This window comes from Dryas octopetala, chromosome 1, assembly GCF_963921425.1.
Source record: "Dryas octopetala chromosome 1, drDryOcto1.1, whole genome shotgun sequence".
Classification (NCBI taxonomy): domain Eukaryota; kingdom Viridiplantae; phylum Streptophyta; class Magnoliopsida; order Rosales; family Rosaceae; genus Dryas; species Dryas octopetala.
Genome location: NC_141366.1, coordinates 16,507,907 through 16,533,492, shown reverse-complemented (window position 1 = coordinate 16,533,492; position 25,586 = coordinate 16,507,907). Strand labels below are relative to the sequence as shown.

At 34.9% G+C, this 25,586-nt stretch overlaps 3 protein-coding genes across 3 annotated transcripts; 1 reads left to right on the top strand and 2 right to left on the bottom strand.

The window, feature by feature from the left end:
- Positions 1-2,667: 2,667 nt before the first annotated feature.
- Positions 2,668-7,612, bottom strand: LOC147298559 (putative GPI-anchored protein At1g61900). Its single transcript, XM_086243372.1, has 8 exons — positions 6,965-7,612; positions 6,084-6,263; positions 5,375-5,974; positions 4,836-5,081; positions 4,705-4,716; positions 3,786-3,929; positions 3,589-3,633; positions 2,668-3,078 (listed from the first exon to the last, which is right to left on the bottom strand). Exons 1-8 carry the CDS (start codon positions 7,071-7,073, stop codon positions 3,008-3,010), a joined length of 1,407 nt encoding a protein of 468 aa, XP_086099498.1. The 5' UTR covers positions 7,074-7,612; the 3' UTR covers positions 2,668-3,007.
- A 1,599-nt stretch (positions 7,613-9,211) lies between these two features.
- On the bottom strand, positions 9,212-9,952 carry LOC147298558 (uncharacterized). Its single transcript, XM_086229903.1, has one exon. The coding sequence runs from the start codon at positions 9,892-9,894 to the stop codon at positions 9,433-9,435; it is 462 nt and encodes a 153-aa protein (XP_086086029.1). The 5' UTR covers positions 9,895-9,952; the 3' UTR covers positions 9,212-9,432.
- A 5,063-nt stretch (positions 9,953-15,015) lies between these two features.
- On the top strand, positions 15,016-18,192 carry LOC147298557 (uncharacterized). The gene is made up of 3 exons (XM_086228760.1): positions 15,016-15,272; positions 15,808-15,903; positions 16,255-18,192. Exons 1-3 carry the CDS (start codon positions 15,042-15,044, stop codon positions 17,830-17,832), a joined length of 1,905 nt encoding a protein of 634 aa, XP_086084886.1. The 5' UTR covers positions 15,016-15,041; the 3' UTR covers positions 17,833-18,192.
- The last annotated feature ends 7,394 nt before the right edge of the window (positions 18,193-25,586 follow it).

Here is a 25,586-nt window from a genome sequence, read left to right as displayed (position 1 = left end):
TATATTGCATCGCATGCATGCCTGATACGCATTAATCTTGTATGGGACATGCCCCAGTGCGGCAGCTCTCACATGAGGTGGGATCCACACAAGACCCTCTCACATGACATGAGGTGCGGCAGCTCTCGCATGCACCGAAGACCCTCTCTGCCTGATACACATGAATCCCAATATACTTGCTGACATGCATTATCCGATCAATTGATTAAGAATATTTATATAAAAAATGCTTGAATACTCAGAAATAACTATCGTGTTTGTTCTTACAACCAATCATATGAGTTCATTACCTTCTTTTTTTATGATGGTTCTCATTATAGACTCGTATGATTGATTATAAAAACAAATTTATACTCATTTCTAAATAACCAAATACTGCTCTATTTATATTGAAACTCGGGGCAAAACTACAGGGATAAAATCATATTTGGTTACTACTTTTTACAGTAACACCATTTATTTTAATTGGTGAGGAAGATCTCGATCGGATCCTCCTGTCCATACTCGACAAGAGTACGTCATACTCCAAGCTTTTGTGATTTTGTCAAATGGAAAATGAAAAATTGGTACGCGATTTGCGTCTCAATAATTGTTTTGCTGCACGATTTAATATTCAATCGTACTTATTTTATGTTTAGGTTAGAGTCATACAGAAGATTATGTTTCATCGTGAAACACGAGAGATTTCATTTCAAAGTTAAGATATTAATTATGTTTATATAATATTTCTTTTTCATTAAAATAGCTATTTACATTTCCACATTAAATAATCATTTCTAAGCAATTATTACTTGGAACATCAATCAACTGTACTCCTTGAACCTTCCAGTCTCCCCCCCGATCTCCATTTTTTATATTTAATGGATCCGTAAGAAAATCTTACCAAAAAAAGAATAGATCAGAAAATCTTATCATATATGTAAACTGATTGCCCGAAAAAAATAATATTTTCTGCAACAAAACCAGATAGACGTGTGCCCGAAATTATTGACGATTTAAGTAGTCACGAATATTGGGTGCGATATTAATTACTTGTTAAAACAACAAAGTTCTTATAAGAAAGTAACAGAAAATATATATATTAATTTCATAATTTGAACCATTTATTTTTTAATATAACTTCAAAGTTTATCATTTAAAAAAGTTAACTAAATCAAAAATTATTTAGTCGATTATCTAACTGTGATAAAATAAATAGATGAACAATGAAACATAAAAAATAAACGGTTCAGATTATAATGAGATTATTTTGTGTAATAAATATAAAAGAGTGATTAATTTCGTATTAACTTATTAATTAATTAGTTTTAAAATTTTTTTGTACATATGTAAATTTGTAGACCAATATTTCAAGTTCGAAGACTAGTAGGTTTGACTTGCTCATGCACATGGCCAACCTAATAATCTGAGCAAATTAGGTTGAGATTGCAGCATGGGCAGAGAAGAGATGATTGAGATTGAGATCATGGGCAGAGAAGAGATGATTGAGATTGAGATTGAGATTGCAGCAGCATGGGCCGTCCTCATCATTTAAGAAGTCAGAACAAATGTAGCTTCCAAAATCATCGAAGCTTCTAGAATCTACAAGTCAAACCCCTATATGCTTTCGATCGGTGTCCATCCTCGTCAAAACAGTGTCATAAATAAACTGCTCTATTTAATTACAACATGAGAAACATGAGAAAACAAGTAAGCACGCACTTACAAGCAAACAAATTCTGCAATTAATAAATCCCAAAAACATCAGGCATGCACTAAAGTTATTTGTATTCAAGTTGTGAGAGTGGGTGAGATAAGAATTATGATTAAATTAAGTTCGGAGTTCGATTTTGTCCAATTTAATAAATAAATAAAAAAGCTCTTTCTTTTTCTCACTTTATATACTATACCACTCATTGATTAAAAGATGTTTATTAAGTCTGATCATATACTTATAATTTGGTATTAAGTCTGATCATATATACTTATAATTTGGAATTGTTGTTAGGTGTGAGAGAGAGAGAGAGAGAGAGAGAGAGAGAGAGAGAGGTTATGGAGAGTTTGAAGGCCTTGAGGGTTTAGATCTGTGATCTGGGTAATGGGTATTGTGTAAGAGCCAGCGGTGCTTGACAAGACACTTACACATTTTCCATGCACTACCAAGAAGTAAACACCAACTAGTCATCCAGTCTTCGTCTTCTTCTTCTTCTTCTTTGGGATATGTATATGAATCCCGTGCATGCATACATGATACACCTAACTAGGTGGTGGTAGTGGTGCAAGCATGCGCTGATGAATACAAGTGTTATGCACCTCTTTTGGTAATTAAAACACTTATCATGCACATTATAATCGCCTTCTTTTTTTATCTTAAAAAGGAGCACATCATCTGCTCAAGTCCAACCATGCATTGAAAATCGTTAAGCTATTCGATTGAACTAAAAGGACCCAAGGAAGAATGACTTGCAAAGTACTCATGGCCAGGGGAAGCTCAAGAGTGTTGGACTCGTCAAAGACAAAAGCCCACGGTTGAGTTGGGACTGTGCTCAAAAGTGCGACTCGCAATAAAAAATGACAATTGTTGTGTTGGCCCATCACTTATTTTATAAGTGCATGCAATATTCCGTATACTAATACTGCAGAGTAACTGAATGGAGTCTATGGAGACACTATAGTGCACAACACTAATTAGGAAAAAAAAAATACTAAAATTATATTTTGGCTGCAATCTAAATTTACATGCAATCTTGATTATGTCAGATGCAATATATATAACCCCTTTTACCTCCCTCAATTTCCTAAATTTCTTTACAAAAATTTTATTACAGAAGCAAGCAAGAACCAAGAATCATGAATCAATATGATTGGAAGCACAAACATGAAATCACCTCATATTTAGCTTCTCCCCAGTTTACGACTGTCTTCTATCGACTGGCTTGGGGGGGGGGGGGGGGTGACTTGCACAAGGATGAACCATTTTCGAATCCTCCTTCAGGGACTGACAAGTTTGGCTCAAGAGAAAACTTATTTACAAGAGCATCATCAGGGCCATTGCAGAAGCAAGGAGTAGAGAGAGCATCACATCAACATTGTAAAGGCCTGGGAATGAGTGCAGATGCTTAAGGTTAAATTCAGAAACAACCCTAACAACAAAATCACAATAGACAGCTTTAGCATTGTGGTGTTCCAACTACGGTTTTTATGCATATGGAGACTGCTCCAACTGTTCTGCAACTAGTTCTTAGAGGTTTTATAAGGATAAACATAGTGGTTTGGATGGGGGACTTCACAAATCAATGTATGCCATTCAACTAATTCATGTTCTCGATCTGCATGAAGTAGAAGCATAGATACTTCATAAATTTGGAGTCACCAAATTGGCTTACTCGCAATATTTTTGTGTATAATCTTTTCTTGTCTTTTTATATATTTCTTCTTAATTGCAGCTTGACTTAAACGTTGCTGATTACACCAACTACCATTCATGTAAAGTAAGATGACAGGGACTGAAAATGTCTTACAGACTTCACTTGGGGACAGATCAAATAAACCAAATTAGCATTGAAGCAATAAATGACACCATGAAGATAAATGAATAGGTGTACTCACCACTTTCAGCAGATGCTGCTGCAGGAAGTGCAGGGATCTTGACATCTGAAATTCCGACAAGTCGGGCAGAAATCATTAAAGAAAGAAAATACTACCTTTATATATAACAAAGCACTACAAATTTTAACATAAAATGGGATTCAAATGCAGGGTACCCCATATAAATGAATAAACACACGTTAACAGCTTACACATACTTTTACTGCATGATGAAGCTGCCCCTTGAGAAGAGGTGGGCCAGGGAGCTGGAATGTTATCATTCAGATCGCAAAGGAAGCTGACCCCTGAAGTACTGTCAAATGTTGCATCGGAAGGCAAGCTTGGCAAAAGGCATCCGGACACTATCAAAGGATAAAGAAAGACCAGTTTACAAGATTAGAACAAGAAAATGATGCAATTTAGTCTCCTACGCAATCTAGATTACAAACGCAGGATTAAAAAACAAAGAACAACAGAGAATTAAATATTTTGAGCATCCCACCCTATAGTATTTTGTTTATCGAGTATTAGTGGTCATTGATGTTCTGGCCATGAGACCCAGGAACATTATATTTAACATTGTTATGGTTAAAACATTTTAAGTCAATGAGAAGAAGAAATCCACTACAGAAAATTTACAAATGACTACAAAAGCATGACATATCCTGACATTAGCAACCCCATACCTAGAGCCCTAACACATACCGGTTTCCCATTACCCAGTGTTCATGCTACTCTCCCTTGTGTCTTGACTTTCCCTGTGAAAAGGGTCACGGGCCTATTTCCTCATGAAGGAAGATCTTGATAGAGTTGATACAGAAAAATAACAAAAAAACAAATCTCATTTGACCAAAAAGAGAAAAAGCTTTCTTACACTCCCAAAACATATCTGCAATTGACAAAGTCAAAAGTAGGAATTTTGAGAAAAGAAATGCAAACAGCTTAAAAAGCATAGTGAAGAGCTAAGCACTGGCATGAAATTTCATAAATGGTAGGTGGTTGTTCAGATAAAATGGTTGGCACTTGGCAATATCAGAAGTGCACAAATTGAAAAAATTACAATGAACCCACGTTTTTGGAAATTGCTATTTGAGCATAATACTAAAATTGCATAATCCAAACGAAATAAATTATTACCTTGACTTCCAACTGAGGTTGTTGATCCCCATAGCATTTTGATAGAGAAATCACATACAATTTTGTATTAGTACCACGATAAGAAATGCTTATAGTTTGATCAGCAAAAGGTACTAGAGGAATGCCCTAACCTTGGAGGGAGAAATCCTTGAGGCTTATATGACATAGGCTATATACATCTTTGGTAATATTGGATTTTCTTAACTTCATTCCCAGTGATGCAGCACAATCCAAAGCTTGCAGGTTGGTTATGAAACTCTGCTTTTGCAAGTGGGACACATAGCTCTCCATTGCAGTACAGCACGCTGTCTGGTTACTTATCCCATCTCCACAACCCATTGCAACATGTTTCATGTCGGGGAAAACCAGAGGACAAACTAAAGTGAACACCAGACACAAATACAGGATCAATTACTCCAGCTGAAGATTGGCATCTCCAAGTAAAATCAAAGGATTATAAGATACAGAGTATACATGAACTAGTTCTCTCCCTCTCTCTCTCTCTCTAATAAAAATTCTATAAAAATAGATCTAAGCAGTTGAAAAAATATTAACCTATAACATTCATAACTATAATTTTTCTATTTTTCTTGAGGAAAAAGATAAAAGAAAGAAGGATATAGAATTTTGATGGAGGTTGTATGTGGCACCATGTTTACTCTAAACTTACCCTTGTTAATCTTGCAATTAGATAGTCCCCTTAGAACTTCCTTAGCGTGAGAAGGATTGAGTTTACTTCCCAACCACCGGAGGACAATATTTTTGCAGTCATTGGCTCTACTGAGGTGATCAGGTAAGACATCATGAGCACCTTCTGTGCTTAAAGCTTTTGATGCAATCCTCGTAGCAGCTTCTAATATGGCATTCTGACAAGTTTGAGCACAGCACTCTTTCACAGGATCAATCTTCTCACAAGCGGCAAGCAACTTGGAAGTATCCACCGTATCCTCAAACTCATTAACATCAATGACTGGGCAAGATGCATCAGTGAGATTTGATGAGTGGACTGAGCATATTTGTGCAAGACTGTCATTTGCACCCTGGCCCACCAAAATCTGCTCAATATCTGATAGACAATACTTAGCAGTCGTTCCATTTAAAGCAAGCACATTGGTATCTTTACTGGATTGACCAATGAGAATTGTGAGAGTGGCTTCCAACTGTGGGCAACAAATTACATTAGCCAGCAATGGTGCAAAAACGGACCAACAATCGATTGAGGTCACACTCATCAAGCTCTCAGCAACACTGAAGTTTAGCATACAGAGTCCTGCACACACAGATCAAGAAGATAAAATATGTAACTAGAGATAAATATTAACCAAAAGATGCCTTGGGGAACCTAATTTAACTAGAGCTATTAAGGAGGAGGGGGAGACCTGATAATTTTGGGACACTAGTATTTGTGAATGGTGCCAATGGTGAAGGAGCAAGAAGGGGAAGAAAGGGCCGAGGAGCCGCAGTGGGGGAGACCTCTGGTAACATAGGATCTTCTTGTTTAATTGTCAAGACTGGATCTTTAAGATAATCTATCGTGCTGCAACAAGTCACATGGAGACCTATAAAAAGCCATGGGTAAGTACAGACAAAACTGGGAAATTACAAAATTACCATCAGAAAAATTTTAGATGCATAGTTGCCACTTGTATCTCAAATCAGTAGTTCTAAAGCCTTAAAATTAACTAGTATGGTTAAGTAAACAAATAGAAGTCAGAACCACACAAAAAAGCATTGCAAAGTTAGTAGTAATACAGGTAGTGTCAATACAGTAGCAACAATGGCAACTATTTGTGAAATCATAAATCCTCAGTTTCATACTAATGTATGCATTCAAAGTGATAAGGGCAAACCTACACTTACTCTAACAGCAATCAAAACCCTAAGTCCCTACACTGTCCTAAACCTTGGATAATTTTAGTTCATTCTAAACAGCCTACTGTAGGAACTAAACAATTAATAGTGGATGCTATGCCTTATAATAAGCAAAAGATTCAAAATTGCAAGATAATAGGAGCTCAATCGTTATGATAGCCAAATGCATCATATTCTTGGAAGCTGATACAAAATCAAGAACCTTTTACAAGAATCTGAGGCGCACACCATACCAAAGGCAAATTACTCGAAACCCATTTCTCCAAAACCCAGTTACATTCTTCCAAACAAAGCAATTTTAACAATGACCCAGAAGACAAAACCCAAGATCATGCAAAATTGAGCAAAACCCGGTAAAGGAATCGACAAGAAAGAGTTGAATACTCACAGAGTGACAATATAAAGAATTGTAGATAGAAGGTACGAACGCTGAGCTTCAGAGACACCTTTTGTTCCATGCCTTCACTTTCCTTGCTCCCAAATAGTACTGAACCCATCACAAAAAGACCACCACCAAGTGAATTGCAAACTGAGCAAAAACACAGAGAGAGAGTGAAACACAGAATGCAAGTATCAGCCTTGGAAATCAGAGAATGGTTTGGCTAATGGGAAAAAATAAAGACACATTGTATGGAAACAGAGAGAGAGGTAGAGAAAGAGAAAGAGAGAGTATGGAGAAGCCATGAATGAGCTTGAAAGTGGTGTGGGGTCAGCAGCAGTATAGTAATAGCTGTCCTGGTTGGGAGAGAGAGTAGGTCCCACCAGCGACCAGAAACTCAGATAGAAGAGCATTGGCGCATTAACGCCACACATTGCCTTTTTCCTCCCCTTCTACTTTGTACGCCAGCCATTTTTGGCACGCGTGACACCTGTGGTGGGTCTGTCAGCTACTGCTTGCTTTGCTAGCTCCATCACCGCCGTGGTTCATCAATCATGATCATCGGTTTGTATCTTTTACACGTGTGCAAAGTTTCACTCGTGTGTTCTATAGGCACCGTGGCAGTTGTTGTTCGGATAATTAAAGCGGCCAGTGAGCGGCCACTGCTTTGTTTCAAAGTTTCTGGTGCTCATTTGTGAAGGCAATAAAACTGAGCAGTAATGCAATTTATAATTTCTTTTTCTTTTTCTTTTTGACATTCTTGCAATCTTGCCCATTCATAAAATCGATAAAAAATTATCGACTAAATAGCGATTTAAACCATTTCCTTTAATTCAGAATTAAATAAAACCCATAATACAAACTTCATATGAAATGTTTTGTATGTCCTTTTCTGCTTACCCTCTTCATTCTAGAGATATCAACTTGAAATCAATTAGAAATTAGTAGAAACATAAGATATAATTCAATTAGTAATGTCTAGAGGCTTTTATTTCTCCTTTTATGTATAGCTAGATTTTAACATTTAACTTAAAATTAATTAGTAACGAATAAAGATGTCCAACATCTTATAAATTAATATGCAAAATTATAATTTTATAAAATTGGATAACGCTTCACATTTTCACAAACTCTAATATCATGTAGAATTATGACATTCAACTCTAAACAAATTAAAAGTGAGTGAAAATATTAAGAAGATTATATATTACAAATCAAAGCTCTAAAATCAAATTTTGACATGATACTTTCATCACTACTATTTATATGCCCACTTTATAATTTTTTTGGCAAGATATGCCCACTTTATATTAACTAAAGATGAATGGTGACTTTCTCTTTTTGATTGAACTTAGAAGTTAGAAGGCCTACATGACCATTATAACCTGCCAAATTGATGGCTTTCACAAGAATGGGATACAGATCGACCACAGAACCTCATCTGCCCCAACAGTTGTAATGTATATATCCTTTCCAATTAATTACAGTACAATTTTAAATGGTGAACTCAGTCAATCAATCAATTGGCTTTCATAATAATCAAACTTGGTATCGCATCTTTATCATCATTCATGATCCATTATAACGTTAATACATTCATTCCTTCCTTTGTTTGGAAAAGCAAATGATCCAAAATGATTAGCATATGCATATATAATTGATGTGGAGGGAGAATCTTAGTGATGTAGTACGTTATGTCTTCTAAGTGGGGAAGGGAATTCACTCACTCACGTACATCTTGTCTTCTACAATAAGCATTACATAATCATTATGGAATAACAACCAATTAAGTTAACAATTATAAAATGAAAAAGGTGGTGAAGCCATCAACTTTCACTATATATGAAGAGGCCTCCTAGTCCTAGCTAGCTAGGTGATAGGTCAATGAACAATGTCCCTCAAGTCCTAGTGAGAAAAGTAAAGACATGGAATAAATTTTCCAATACTAGATGAATCTTCATCCAAGCTCAAAGCAGTAAACAATTTGTTTTTTTTTTCCCCCCAGTTTTCTGCTCCAAAGCCCAATCAAACATCAGGCCTTCTAGACACATTACATAGAACAAAGCCCACAAGCATTGGACTTAGCAATCCATCTACGCATGATATGATGATATGGACCACTCCATGCCAATCATGCACACTTTAGCCTTACAGGGTGGTTATTTCTTTTTTCTTTTTGAATTAAAAAGATGAAATAGAGGAACAAATAAAACCCAAAAATCAGGATGTACTTAAAATTAATGAAATGAGTGAATATTAAGGAAAATCTTTCTCTATGTACATGGACCTTAAGTTATTTATAAACACATAGCATGACAAATTTGAATCTCTACTGTACAAGAAAACACAAATTAATTAAAATAAAAATAAAAATTGAGAAAACTAGCTTCTATGTAGCTAGCTAGCTTCCACATCAATCATCGATCATCAATACCAATCAATTTAACATGGTGAATATGGATGATGAAGTTAATTAATTAATGAATTAACTGATCGAGCTCTGGAATACTTTGGAGGGCTGGCCTCCAGGACCGTTGATCATAGTGATCATGAATATTATTATTAGTACTGATGATGATGAGCCGAGCTAATAGTTGCTCCACAGAGGACGATGACAAAGCCTCCATGCATATGTTCCCTCTTGACCCAACTAACTCTTCCAGCTCCTTCTTACTAATCTTGATCTTCACCTGCTGATCTCCAGCAGTAGTGGCTGTGGGCCCTACTCTTCTAGATGAGGAGGAACAAAATGAATGGTTAGATGATGAATTAGCTACTCTTATCTGACGATCACCAAGAAGCCTCTGCTTTTCTGGGTTGCATATTGCATTGATACGATTATTATGATGATGATCATCATGATGAGGCTGCTGCAGCTGACAAGTGTCGTCGTCGCCAGTCCATACCATGGCCGAATCACGTCTCAAACAGTTACCCATGTTGTAAATAATTTATGTGTTGGTACTGTAAATTTTGCAGCTTGCTAGAAATTAATGGATAAATAAATAAGGTTATGAATGAAGAAGAGAGAGGTTGAAGATGGTGAGGGTTGTGTTATATATACTATAGTATGGCTAGGTGGGAATGGAATCAATTCATGTATGGTTGATGGGGACATGCAAGATCGAGAGATCCAGGTGGGTGGCACTGGCGTTGGGGTAAGACCGTAATTCATGTTATGTAATTCCAGGAAACTGCATTTGGATATATTCATCAATCATCATGAATATTATAGCCTTATAGGTAGCTGGCTAGGTAGGTTTAATTAGTCGGTTCATCTTGATTATTCCGTGGAACGATTTCTGTGGTGACAAATGTCAGCTTCTGGATAATTTTTTCATATATCTGTAAGACTGTAACTATGATGTTAGTAATTCATGTACACTATGTTACAATCATACCAAAAAATTACTCCAATCACTGAATTTAGCTTGTGCATTTAGCTTCATTAATCAAGCTATGGGCTTAATTTGGCTGGTAATTAATTAATTGATTAATGTCTAATGCCTAGCTAATGTATATCATATATATATTATTCTAATATACATGGACCATGGTGTATGGGGTAGCTGAGCTGTCTGGTTTGCTTGTTGCATATATATAAATATAAAAAAAAAATTTACTTATTTCTATATTGTAGTATGTTGATGTTGCATTTTTTAAGAGAGATAGAAATAATAGATGAGAGAAAGAGCTAGAGTGAAAGAAGAGAGATTGAAAATATTATGTGATATCACATAAAATAAAATGATATAAGTAAATTTTTTTCATAAATATATATATAATTTAATTAATGTAACGGGAAACATATATAATAATATACAAATGGTCAAATCCTGCAGCTAGCAGTTGGAACTCGATCGGAAGGAGAATAATATCTATTTGTGTAGCTACGCGCTAAGCTAGCTACTTAGATTTTGGAGTGTGAATTGGATTTTGAAAGAGTATATTTCATATTTAATTAAGAATTGGGGTTTGGGAGTAAGACAAATTAAGAAGTACGTGTGAACCTATATGCACATGGAATCTTTGACTTGGGTTACCTTCATCTATTATATAAGGGTAAATGTTAACCTTTGGAAGCTTCACCCTTAACTTCTTTGTCGTTGGTCCAGTTGGACAACAATACTTAATTTGACCTTTCTTTCTTCTCAAACTATAGCTAGCTAGCTAGCTTCATATATTTCTTTTTGGACAAATAGCTTTTCTTTTTCATGGCCAAAAAAAAAAAAAATAGCTAGCTTCATACTCATTCCATCTTTTTTCCATGTCGCTAGCGATATATATGGCTTCTGATTTGACTCCTTGATCGGTCCTCTCTCTTCTCTGCTAGTTATATATCTTGTTTATTTATGATCAAAATCTAAGTATCTAACATAGTAACATTAACAAATTAATAATATTTCTTTTCAGTTGAACTCATTTTGGGACATAATTAACACACCTAATCCAGATAAATGGTGTTACTGTTGTTATGTCATGATTCATGAGCTTAGGAGTTACGAGTCATTATCAATTTAACATCACAACAATATATATATGTATAATATCTTATGATTTGATACTATGGGTTTAGATCTTCTATTTATTTTTGCTTGATTTTAAATTTTTAGCCGTATATTTATTATTCAAGATGGAATAAAAAATAACTAATTAAATGAATTCGTAGCATTTTTTTAGTGTGAATGAAGCTAAATAAAACGTTAGAAATTAACAACGTTTATTGATATTTTCAACAACTTTAATTGCTTGTTGTCGAATGCCTAAAACTTTTAACAAAGTTATCAACATATACAACGTTGTGGAACGGTTTTTACAACGCACCTCACACGTTATGAAAGTCTTTTTTGTTGCAGTGACACTTAGGGATTAAATATTACGCAGTTAGGATTTAGACAAACAAAAATAAGATAAGTAAAGAATCTAAATCCTGACACTTTTCCTCATAACATCCTAAGAAATCAAACTCGAATATCATTTATATGTCAGTCTTCTATATTGTTTTATTATATATTTTCACTAATAAATATTTGTGATTTTCTCTTCTCTATCTTAAACTTAACCAAAAAAGAAAAAAAAAATCCAATTATTAATTAAGTCAACTCATGTGTATTTAGATTGTTATTGATGATATATTCTATACTAATATTGTGCTTGTGTCCAAAATAATGTAAGTTTAAATAGTTGTATATGTATATTGTAAAATCTTTTACACACTGATTCATTCTCGTTTTATTTTTTAATTAACTATTTAAATATGGATGGAAACACTAATGACCATTTGGTTAGTGAATGATCTCTTGACTATCCTTCTTTAGAGAAAGTCGATCATTGATTGATCGATTAATGGAAACCCAAATCTCATCATGAACGATAATTGATTAATAAAAAAATATGAAGGGAAACAAAATAAAAATTAAGAGTAATTAATTAAATGGCATCATCAATTGAAAACGTAGTCCTTCAGTAAATTATATGTACATGTCTTAGTTGATGAGAACTAAATGCTTGCACATGGCTCATACAAGCTAGTAGCCTAGTACTATTGTTTCTTTTAGCCACTGTTTCATTGTACGTCCTTGTCCAAATCAAGTAGTTAATTCCCAGTAATAATAGCATTGTACATCAGTCAATGTTTAAGATGATGAGGATAGATCATAGCTCGTAGATCTGGACCATTTTTCATTGATTAAATATATATGTTTCTCTACTGGGCCAAAAATTATATATGTTTCTCTCAAACAAATCGATCGGAAACAAACAGAAATTCACATGATATGTATAATTCAGACCCTCATTAAATGGGTATATATGCAGTTGTATGGAATTAAAGAGAAAAGAAAAATGAATGCATGCAGATTGCAGGATGCAAAATGAATGAGAATGAAAGAAAGAATGATAATTAATTTAAATATATAAAAGCTATCGTACCATGCGCAGCAACTGACAGCTTCTTGATTTATTAGTTTTGATGAATTTTATCATATACATGACATTGGCAATTAATATATTCATTAAAATATTAGATAGATTAATAGATAGTAAATCTTGTTAGGTGTTTCATATTAAAATTGGTACATTTGGTATTTATGCTCAGTTGCAAACTGTATTTCTCTCAACTATTTATTTAGTGAAATTTAACTTTGTTACTACTGCAGGCATACCAGTTCATGTTTTATATTGATGGTTTTTTTAAGGGTCAACCGGCCTCCATGTCATGTCATCTATATTTCTGTGGTGAAAGAAAAAATTTGCTCAACTTAAGTTATATCCAGGTGATTAAACTTAACGTTTTTGCAATTATAAAACTTTATTGAGGACGTTTAATTTGTATGCAGGATCATAGAAGCTAGAGATGAAGAAACCCATTTACATTCAATGGTGGGTTGGGTTAGGTCCTTTATTTATTAAGTTATTAAGTTTTTAGGATTATTAGGTGTGGTAGTACTGGACCTTCAATGAGAATTTTTTTTAAAGAGGATAATATTGCGTCATACTTGTTTATTATTTATACTCTACATAATAAATCCTAAACTCCATCAACATACTTGTTTGCCTAGATTCTAGTTCGAGCTGGCTCATAAATTTTGTTTACAGAGTATATTTTCAAGCCATAATATTTTACTTACTATATTCTTATATTACACTTTTATATTATTTTACATGTCATTTTTTTACTTGATATGATATTTCTTTTTCTTTTTGAGTTTTTATTTTTATTTTTTAGTATTCAATATATGAATGCTATATAAGTTGTCATATAAAATGTTATAAAATTATAATATAAAAATATAAAATGTCTAGCACTACTAATTTTCAAGCCAAAAATTCCAGCACACCCTAACTCTCATCTTTATCCCACCCCATATTTCATATCTAGCTCACTTCAACCTTCGTTTTCTCGATCAATATATGCACAATAGGCACGTTTTATTTATTTATTAATTTAGCTTCTTACTTTAGCCTTAACCTCTTTTGGAAGTGTAGCCTACCTAACTTTTAAATCAATAATATTGTACAGTGTTATAATTTGGATTGATGAATTTATAGTCGCACGTAATATTTTTCAAGCTTTAATACCATTTATTTTTTCCCCTTGAAATGTTATTTATTTATTGCATATATTACCCAGATCCATCTCCCATATATTTCACAACATATATAGAAAGTAATTTAATTAGGGCAATGCATGCATCCCACTCCCATGAGCTGGTGCTACAGCACTAATATTTAAAGCTCTCAATTAATATTCTTACTGTACGTACGTACGTCTCAGATTTTCAATAAATACCCAAATATATACCTCAATATTTACATGTCAGTGACATTTTCTGCATTTCTATCTGCACAGATGAGACGATTTTGAAGAATGCTGATGCTTCCATACAAAAGGAGGAAAAAAAGAAAAAATCATTCTCACTGCATTAATGACTAGAATTTAACTACGAAATGCATGCATATGAGATTTTTAGCAATATGCATACAAAATTTTTAACTCTTCCTAATAAGAATTTGGATATTTTCTTCCTTCATGGTTAAAAAAGGAGGGTAATTAATTAGTGGATATTTATTCATTCTTAAGGGTTTAGGACTTCGAGAAAACGGATAAAAATATGGCCTGACAAAATTGTATGATTTTCAACATCCACAGTTAAAAAGACATATATAATAAAATCATAACTATAGAATAGGACCCAAGTTGTAATCAAATCTAAGATTAAACAAGAGAGAGACCAAAAATTAGATTCTCACCTTAAATGTGCGAGTAAATACTATATACAACTACAAATCCTAATGTTTATTGACCATATTTTTTAGAAATAGAACCACCATACATACTCTTGATGAATAACACAATAATGTTTTTTTTTTTTTTATCAGGACAACGGAATAATTCTGTAGATTTTTTTTTTTTCTTTTGCTATAGGATAATTCATAATTCTATAGATAGTGTAATAGATTTTTTCCTTTCAATTTTTTTTCTTAAATTAGTGGACCAAACAGTAACGCATACACGTACTGATCACTATAAAAGCAAATTGTCCACTCCACAACAAAAATACAACAACAGAACTCAGAGCACCGAATGAACCAGTCAGTCGGTGCCCATTCTCGTCGCCGGGAATCGTGGGCGCACCGGCGTCGGAATTACGGACCTCCGTCAAGTCCGCTCCTCCGCTGGAAGCTGGACGACGACGACAACAGAGCCACCGGTGGCGGCGTCGAGGTCTCGGCTCGGAAGCTCGCCGCGGGGCTCTGGCAGTTGCGCTTTAGGGAAATTTCATGGGGTAAAGACCTCAATTGTGGCTCTTATGAGGTAATTCTGATTTGGGTTTCATGTTGTTTTCGTAAAAGTTTCGTTTTTGAGGTAGTGGTTTTTAGTGACTGTAGTTGTGTTTATGCGTTTGGTCGCTGAGATAATTGCTGGGAAAGAGAAACTAGTGTTAACATTTACTGGTTTTTACTAATTGTTTCACTAATCAGTGTAGAAATTTGAAAAATAGTAGAATTGCTTAAGAGTCTGTGTTCTCAGTTTCTCTGCAATGAAATGGTTATGATCATGATTAATTCAATTGTTTTACTGTAATGACAGTTTTTTTCAGGATGCTAAAGTTTTTAAGGAGGATCTTTTATTTTTATTTTGTAGAATCTAGAATAGACCTGTTTGAATAACTGAAGGTTTCTGGTTTGTGGGGTTGGGTATTTTTTTTATTTATGGAAAACTTAAGAAAGATTGACTGCATTGCTATCATCTGGGGATGTTCAGTTTTGGGTGCACATCTTTAATAAAAAATTGGCTATTTTTAAGAGATTTTGAGACTTTGAAATCATGTTGATATTCTTTACTGCAGCCTGGTGTTGAAACAAGAGATTATGGTGCTGAAACAAAGACTCAGTTACAAAGCCCTCAATGTGTCTTGAATCCAAAGAACTCAATTCTGCATGAGGTACATCTCTATCTGTCTTTTCATTCAACGATTCGTGCCTTGAATATATTAGTATTCTTTTCATTCTAGATTGAACTCATAGGGTAAGGATTGATATTTTCTCAAACTAGATGCTTCTAATCTCAATTTTGCAAAAACTTTGTTTATGAACATGTAGTCCTGAGGATGTCTGTTGGTAACAAAGTAATGACATTAGCCTACCTTTAGCCTCAGCTAAAAATGCTGCTCAGCAACAAAAAACTAATGTGCCAGGCTTATAACTTTACTTATCTAATTATTAATATTTCAAACTTCAATATCTTAACTTTAATCTTCAAATATTTATGTTTCAATTTTCTTTTGATTTTCTAGCTTGAATCTTCTTTGCCATATCCCAAATGTGCATCGGAGAGGGCAACAAAGTGGGACCCTGGCTGTTCAAAACAATCTGATGACATCCATCGTATCGACAGCCATATGAAGCTTCTCAAAGATTGTCAAGTTACTACTGGCTCTATTGTTTCAACTTTGAATGCAGAACTAAAGCAATCTAAACTATGCATTCGTGACCTTGAAGCTAAACAACGGTCCTTCAAGAAGAAAGTCAAACAGTTTTTGAGGAAGCTTGAAGAGGAAAGAATCTTTTGGCAGAGCAAAGAATGCCAGAAAAATCGTGTAGTCATTGAAGACTTGAAGAAGGAACTAAGCAGGGAAAGGAAAAGTCGTAAACAGATGGAAAATCTTAACACCAATCTGATCAATCAATTAGCCAATGCCAGGTTATCTGCAGAGCAGTTCATGAAAAATTACGAGGAAGAGAAAAAAAGCAGAAAACTCATGGAAGAAATTTGTAATGAACTAGCCCAACAAATTGGAGAAGACAAGGACGATGTTAAGGAATTGAAGAGAGAATCCATGAAAATTCTTGAAGAAGTGGAAGAAGAGAGGAAGATGTTGCAGATAGCAGAGGTTTGGCGTGAAGAACGGGTCAAGATGAAACTGATCGATGCAAAACTGGCTCTTGAAGATAAATATTGTCAGATGAACAAGCTGATAACAGATATTGAAAATTTCTTAAAGTTGAGTTTTGGTACCCTGGATATGATGGAGTTAAGAAAAGCTGAGTCGATCTTACAGGCAGTTAAGTTGTTGAATATTCAAGATATTGAGGACTTCTCTTATGTTCCTCCACAATCAGATGATATATTCTCTGTTTTTGAAGAGCTTCGACAATGTGAAGATAACGAGAGGGAGATTGAACCCTGCAATTGTTACAGTCCTTCTAGCCCTGATTCCAGAGTCCATCCAGTAAGTCCTGAGGATAGTGGGTTCAACAAAAATCCTTCCCCAACTCAGTTGAATTGCATTAATGACTATAATAGTGGTTTACAGGAAGATGTCAGATGTTGGGATAACGTGAGTCATGCCGAGGATCAGGGTTCTCGTGATTCATTAGAAGGGCGTAATCCCTCCATTAACAGGGTTAGCCAGGGAAAAAATGTCTTGAGGAGCAGAAGCGAATGTAATGATAATGTAAGTCTATATTCACCAGATATGGAAATCAGTGAGGTCTGCTCAGTATCAGAAAAGCAAACGAAGCAAAAGGCATCTTCTATGTCTAAGCTTTGGAGATCATGCCCAGGTAAGGGTAAATTTTATAAGATAGTTTTGGATGAGGGTGATAGGAGGCTTCCAAATGGGAGTACATCGAATTGGGGAACAAATTCACATAGAGGGTTGGGTGAACATGAGACCAAAGACCGGGATTCGGTTGGACATTGGATCCCACCAGACATAGCAAATCCACACATCACTCGAGGGATGAAAGGGTGCATTGAATGGCCTCGAGCCATAATTCAAAAGAATGACTCGAAGGCCAAGCTTTTGGAAGCAAAAATAGAAAGACAGAGGTCTCAATTGCGCCATGTTCTTAAGCAGAAGCTTAGGTGAATTAAAATTTTGTTCAAGTTTGATTTGAACTACATCCTAAGCTAATGTATCCCCACTTGTTTGACATAGTGTTTTCTGCCACACCTTAAGCAGAGAACTTTAAGCAGCCAAAATACTTGTTTAGTGAACCCATAAAATGCTACTTCCTCGTCCTTTGGATTATCATCCTGTTGGGGGAGTGCCAAGCTGGTTACTATTAAATGCAACTATGTAAGTAGCTTATGTAATAGAAGTATAGTCTTTCTGTTCTTTTCTTTTTGGAGTTTTGGTTCCTGGCCACTAGAGAGGAAGCTTCACTATATTGTATGCCTACTTCATTTATTTTGACTCAAATGAGAAAGAAGAATTCATTTACACTTTGACCTGTTTCTTTTAATCTACAATGAAAGGTTACAGGGATGCTTATGGGGTAAAAGGGAAATATGAAAGACAAAAGTGCTTTTTATGCCTAGCCATTCATTCAAGCTCTCAATCTTTTATTTCCCTTTTTGACCTTACTTTAAAATGAAAATAATTTATTTATTGCATTCATCTATTGAATACACATAGCTGTGTAACATGAAAATTATCAGTACCATGTTATAGCCATTATCTATGTCCAGTGAAACAGCCGATATTTCATCATTTTGTGTGAGATGTTTGATTATACATGTGGGGGGCAGTGGAGTGGGAACCTTGTGAGGTCGTTTTTGACCCACTTTTCAATAAAGAACAATTTGGTATGCGTGTGTGGGATTCTCTTTTTCTTTATAAGCGGATAAACGCTGACTGTAGAATGTTGTGTTTCCTCTGTTCGCTTCTTGCTGGGGACCCATTCCCACAATCCCATGTCTGTAAACTGTTATGAGTTGTCTGCAAATAATGCCTTGAAACATTTTCCTTCAAATTGAAATATTATGAACTTTTGAAGATCCAACCTTTATCATAATATACTGAGTCAAAAATGATATTGTTAAAGTTGTACACCAAATAAATGGTACCATTTAAACATGAACAACATACAAAAACAACTTTTCTTACGCGGGCCTTGTACAACTAGAAGAAATAATAAATGTAAACTCTTTAGTTCTTTCTTGCACATGAAACAATGGGTTATTCTACATTAATATTGGCCATGTATGACATATCCAGAGTTCATTAGTCACTCAGATTTGTGCCTGCATACACAAAAAAAGGGTTATAATATTTTTTTTTTTTCTAGGTGGAAATGTGCAATTTGTTTCTAGGTAAGCAATTTGAGAGGGGCCCAAAAGTCTCGGGGGTTAAATATCCCATTTTATTTATTTGAACATTGAGAACAAAGTCTCCTTGCACATTGGAGATGTATACCTTGACGCCGACAGCCTTTTGATTTACTACTTCTTCCCGCACTGCCTTGGGTGGTGGAAAATGTGCTGTTATATCAGCCTGGGAAACAGTACGTAGCAGTATTGTGTATCAAGTAGCAAAAGATTCTTGTGGTTATCCAATATGATTCCTGCAATGTCCATCTATATAAACATATTAGAGATAGTACACTATATGATCAGTTAAGATGGTACAAATATTCAGCGATGAAAGTAACAAATTTCTTTGAGAGACGTACTGTCATGTTGGGGAAATAAAATGTAGTCCAAGCAAGGACGAATCTTAGTGGAGGGCTGGGCGTGCTCAAGCCCGCCCTAATTTTTTTAAAAACTATATATGTATAGCCCCCTAGCCCCCCCTCCCCCCCCCCCCTCCAATTAAAAAAAGACAAAACAATGAAACATCAACCACTCACTCAAGTATCCATTATTAATATACAGCCCCCACCCATAACTCATCTCCTGATCTCCAGCCCATTATTTTATTTCATGATCTATTGTTCATTCTCCTCTGCTTCTTTTTTCTTTCACTTCAGCCTTTAGTCTTTAGCAATTCATCGTGCGGGCCTCTTCAGACTTCTGAGCAACCAATCAGTTTGCTCATCTATTTTTCTTCACCAACTCCACACTTCTCTCTAGTGTTCAAATCCAGATAAGAAATCAATGATGTTTGTTCGTAAATGAGAGAAAGAACTTCGTCTCTGTAATGGCTAAGTTCAATGGTGTTTCTTCACTAAGTTCAGCCCCCCCAAATTTTCAATCCTGGCTCTGTCCCTGAGTCTAAGCGCTGGTGGGTCGACGATCAAACTCAATCTTAAGGTATAGCCATGAACAACACACAAAAACCCAATCTCTCCATGGCAATCGCTTAAAGATTCTCACCAGAATATCATATGTGTGGCATTTCATCTCATGATCTGAGGTCGATCGCTTCATCACTCCTGCTTCAATCTCAAATAATTAAAAAGTATTTCATCTCATGCAAATTAAGCATTATACTGCTTTATATTAAACACACCAAAATGTATCTTGATATATTTTAGTACAAAATGACCAAGTACCTTATCACAAAGATCTTCACAAGTCACGTCTATGTATACATGCATATATGTAGATCCTGTTGGAAATTGATTAAAAATAAATGTGCAACAGTCAAAAGAAGTTGAATAGCCAAGTCAATTTTGAAAAAGGAAGCTGAAATGGCGCATGAGAACTTGTTATGGGAGTGTCTCAAACTCAAATTTTAAAAGGGTTTAATAAATTTTAAAATTTATAGAATCCATCAAAATTTAAAGGTATTGGGTGAAATTCTCATAGAATTTGTTATGTGTAAAAAATACATTCAAATCCATTAAAATTCATTACTTGATGAAATTTATGACTTTTTGAAGATACCTAAATTTTATTAGAATTCATTAAAATCTGAGTCAGGGACACCTAAATTTTATTGGAATCCATTAAAATCTAAGTTAGAGACACTTAGATTTCATTTGACTTTTAAAATCCAATGAAATATAACTTGAGGATAGCCCCTGAGAGTGTGGTTGTATTAATTTATCACACGGTGAATTTCTCTTTGGTTGTCTGGGACAACTACTGTGGGTTTTCTCCTGGTTTCTTGGATTTTTTCATGTAAATTCTTATGTCGTGGTGATTAGGCTTATTCTTTATTTTATTTCTTTTTTATATCTTGAAATTTCTCTAAAAGAGAATCCTAAAGGAAATTTGGAAAGGCCCAGTTTTCCCAACAGATCCGTGTTGGTCTTAAAGAAAACTTATCCTAATTGATTGTGTCTTTTTCTTTTGGTAGGGTGGGGTGGGGTCCTTAAGGGCCCATCAAACAAAAACAGCTAGCTACAAAGTTACAAACCGATAAGAGTATATTCTGAGTCACCTGCCATGTCAGCATTGCTGACTTGAGTCATCTGCTATGTCAGTATTGTTGACTTAATCTGTCAGTTTTGATTGTTAGTATGGAATTAAGTTAATTGTGTGGTTGTTAGAGAACCAGCTGACTGTATTGCTTTATTTTTTAAAAAAAAATTAAAATTTTTTTTTATAAAGCATAATATTGCATTAAAATAGCCAAAAAGGCAAAAAAAAAAAAAAAAAAGTTTGAGCCCAAAAACTTACAACAAAGCAAAAGCCCACAGAATCATGGGATAGAGTGGAGCGAAAAAGCTCACAGAGACTCCAAGATCTCGTAACGTCGACATCGAACAAACACTACTGTCACCAAACAACATAGCCAATGAGGCTCCGTAGAAAATAGAAAACTAATCGCGTTTGAATTCACAATCGCACCAACATTTCTCAAGCATCGACTCTGATTAGGATCAAAATGGCAGATCGGAAGGCAGTTACCGGCCAAAATAATGACTTCTCGACACCTTGTGACGAGAGAACTAGAGACGGAGAGAACCTAGAAGAAAAATATCTAGAACTGAACATCTTAGCTCAAAACAAACCAAACAATAGAAAGAAAAAACTTCTAAAATTGAAAGTTGGAAAACTCTTGCTTAGAGGGAGGAGAGCATCTCTTGTTATTGGGAAGAGAGGGGTAGGGGCGAGGAGGGTATGGGTTGGGAGGGAGGGAGAGGAGGGGAAGAAAGTTAGGGGGTGGCGGCTGACTCTCAAAACTGCAGCTAGGGTTTTTTTCTTTAAATGTCAACTTTTTAACGACTGTATTGCTTGTTAGTTAGCATTGGATTCGTATAAACTATAAAGGCTAAAGAAGTCTAAGCCTCTCTGTAACACTTACTGATCATTATTGTGCTTAATACAGAATTAAACTTGATCATTTTCTCTCTAGTTTTCTCTTCATTTTCTGTTTGGCTTCTGCATAATTTTTGAACCTTGAACTACAATTATGGCTGGTTATCACAAACAAGAGTCGATCATACAAGAAGATAAGTATGAGAATGGAGCAATTAAGAATTACTCAATTAATTTCCTCAATGTAAACTTAAAGGAAAAAAGAAAGTAGTGTATAGAGTTGAGTTTGTCTATTGTAAAAATTAATATGTTATACAAATAGATTCAATGGTGAATTCCAATGTCAGAAAGTGAACACATCGATCCAAGATTAAAAAAGACATACAAATTCGTACTCCAAACTTTCAATGGCTACAACAAATAATATTTATTTAAATAATAAATTAAAGTGAAAATGGCAAACTCTGAGTCATCAACGCAAAATATCAATATTAAAAAGCAGATTACCGGCCCACAAATAACATTATAGTTCATTTCTTTGATATATAATAAGTTAATAACATCTATTTAATTAAAAACCGAAATTAAGTATTGATAATTTTTTTGATAGACGATCTTAAAATCTCTGCTTGGATTATTCTGAACTAGTATGAATATACTCAACACACCATGAGATTTTGTCCCATGCCTTACTGCTGCTGCTTCTCCATTCAGTCTAATCCTCTTCCTCACTCTGCAATCTTTATTGCAAATTCAAACCTGACGTTGCTTCATACAATATCGTTACAATCATAATCAAATCAAAACACAATCATAATAAATTAAGCATTTGGAGTTAACCTAAGTGGTGATGGGGGATAGGATAAAGATTAGAATTACAGTAATGCTATACTTACCATATTTTTATACCACAATTTCATACCATCTTACATGGCATTCATACATTGGACACTAAAAATTAAAAAATAAAACCTAAAAAAGAAAAAGGAAACACCCTTCCAGTAAAGTAATGACACATCAGGTGGGATACAAATGTGGGAAAAAAAATGTGGTACAACTAGCATTATTGTTAGAATTAGGCTAGGTTTCGGTTCTATTCCTTCCAATTAATGTAACCAAAACACAATCATATATTCCCACAAATTCTTTTTTTTTTTTTTTTGGGTCTGGCCCACGAATTCTTTTGAAGTAGTTCATACTTCTTTTTTCATAAACCACTTCCAATTACATTTGCATGAAATACTTTGATTTCTAGTAAAAACAATATATGTAATTCTAATAAACACACTTCCAGTTACTTAATATATCATATATGTAATTCATAAGCACTCTAAAAAAAACCTTAGCCTGCTATAATTCATGTCAAGCAACTTAATTAATTTCTAGCTAAGAAGATATTTAAGATGATAAACTTGTACAATTTGATCAACACTATTGTTCTGTCTTTTTTTGGTTGGCGAGGATTTGTTCTGTCTCAATATATAGATGAGCACATTGAGAACAGTGTTGCCTTGCACATTGGAGATGTAACTTGACACCCGCAGCCTTTTCATTGATCACTTCTTCTTCCCACACAGCCTTAGGCGGCGGAAAATATCTCTTCTCCTTGATAACATCCTGGTCAACACAATAACAGTGTTGTGTGTCAAGCAGCAGAAGATTCTTGTGGGTATCCAATATGGTTTTCAAAGCATTGTGTGACATTATACAGGACGGGATCACAAGTTGCTTGAGATGAGGAAAACCTTTGGCAATTCTCAATGCTATGGTGTCGTCTATCTCTCCATATAGGCTGAGTTCACATATGAATTTGCAATGACTTTGGAGAGCACCTACATGAGCACTAGAAACATGTACAGCTCTCAAATTCTTCCAATAAGGTAGCAACCTTACAGGACAATAATTCAAAGGGTCCCAAGTCTTATTGGGTACGTTCAAGTAATGGAGTAAGGATGTCCTGCAATGCCCATGCACAAACACTTAAATTTGAAAAACTAGCCAAAATTTAAGATATTTAAATGGCATATAGCCCCCTTTTTTCAATGATAGAAATATAAGCTTCAAGCAGTTTTCGAACTCCCTTCGCATGGGATTTGAATCCCCTTTCAGGTAAGTGGGTTCGAGCACTACTCAAAGATTATATTTTTATTTTCAAAATCTCGGAGATTTAAAGCTCGAATGAATCTTTATCAAAAATATTAATTTTGAAAGAAGAAAGACAAGATTCTAGAACTTAATTACCTTTCAGCAATACCAGTGAGGAAGTGCTGGTTGAAAGATCTGTTGTTGGGCATATAAAGTTTTTTCCAAGCGCTGGGGGGTCGGCGATGGAGCGCAATCCTAAGGTAAGCGATGAACCTTCTCCTTATTCTTGGATAGGGTAACTCAATCGAATCAAGGACACGAAGATCGAGCACTTTGTTATGAGGAGGAAACAATACATCAAGGAGTGCCAATTGCCATGAACGGCTAACAAAGCCGACATTAGGCCACTCTGTCCATGGCAACTTCTCAAGGATTTTCACCAGAATTTGGTGTGGGATTCTGTCCCAGGGTATTTTTCTTCTTCTTCTTCTTCCTGCTGCTGCTTCAATATTCTCTCTAATCCTCTTCCTCATCACTCTGCAATCGTCTTCACGCTTCATGACAATATTGTCACCCTCATAATGATCTCTCCCCATGTCTGCTTCTTATTATCAAATCAAACCTTATATAGGTAGGATCCAGGGGCCTCTTCTTTTACTATTAGTTGTGTGTTTATTATCAAAGCCTCCAACTATACAGAGCAAAAGATTATCAAGTGTGATTAGGGTTACATATATTACAATCCTTATATTTATATTACCAAGTTAGAATTAAAGTACACAAGTAAAAACAAGGACCGTAGAGAATTCAATCCCATTCAATCTAGGATTCCCATGTGTCACTATTAATGTTCCTGCAAATTCGGGAGACTTCTTCTCTTTTGTAAATAGAAGAAAATAAAAAAACAAATTTGGGAGACTTGAATACCACGGTGTGGCTTTCTTGCATATTACTCAATATACTCGGTGAAGAAAAAAATTTCAGCATTTTACAGGGTTATGGACTTGCAAATTAATCCCACAGTCAAGAAATGGACCTGTTACAGCCACAAGATTAGACATCATATCATCCAATTTGGATGACCATTTTACTATAGCCTCAACTGTAGTTTCTGCAATTGAAAATCTGCACGTATAAAAACATGTGTTCATACGTGTACATTTTTAATTGCAGGCCTGACATCACCGCAGCTGTTGATTGATTGCATTAATCATGAAATAAATATATACAATCAAGGACAATGACCTGCACAATGACCTGCACCTATATATACAGCAGAAGAGTTCCCTCTGCAGAAACAAATATATTTTCAATGTTAATGTCATCCACATTTTATGATATATATATATATATATGAAGAGGATGAACAAACAATGGGATGAGGGTTGTAGGGAAGTTGTTCAGTGTCGTTCGATCTAACTCTGTTGTCAGCCTGATCTCTAACAGACTCTTCCTCCTAAAATTAAGCTTATTTATTGGACAGTCAGTCGGTCAGTCGATCCCCATATGTAGTCATTTAGAGTAATGAATTATCTTCAATCCTAAGAGGATAAGGACTCAAATTGAAGTATATAAATAAACTCAAGTCAACCTTATTTGTTTACTATA

What these genes read in the sequence shown, in the direction of transcription:
- LOC147298559 (XM_086243372.1), bottom strand. Translation starts at nt 7,073, where the DNA reads ATGGGTTCAGTACTATTTGGGAGCAAGGAAAGTGAAGGCATGGAACAA. An exon ending in TAATTGCAAGATTAACAAGG is followed by an intron (nt 5,082 to 5,374) that starts GTAAGTTTAGAG and finishes TGTTCACTTTAG; the next exon opens with TTTGTCCTCTGGTTTTCCCC. An exon ending in AGCTTCATCATGCAGTAAAA is followed by an intron (nt 3,634 to 3,785) that starts GTATGTGTAAGC and finishes TCGGAATTTCAG; the next exon opens with ATGTCAAGATCCCTGCACTT.
- LOC147298558 (XM_086229903.1), bottom strand. Translation starts at nt 9,894, where the DNA reads ATGGGTAACTGTTTGAGACGTGATTCGGCCATGGTATGGACTGGCGAC.
- LOC147298557 (XM_086228760.1), top strand. Translation starts at nt 15,042, where the DNA reads ATGAACCAGTCAGTCGGTGCCCATTCTCGTCGCCGGGAATCGTGGGCG. An exon ending in TCAATTGTGGCTCTTATGAG is followed by an intron (nt 15,273 to 15,807) that starts GTAATTCTGATT and finishes TCTTTACTGCAG; the next exon opens with CCTGGTGTTGAAACAAGAGA. An exon ending in AGAACTCAATTCTGCATGAG is followed by an intron (nt 15,904 to 16,254) that starts GTACATCTCTAT and finishes TTGATTTTCTAG; the next exon opens with CTTGAATCTTCTTTGCCATA.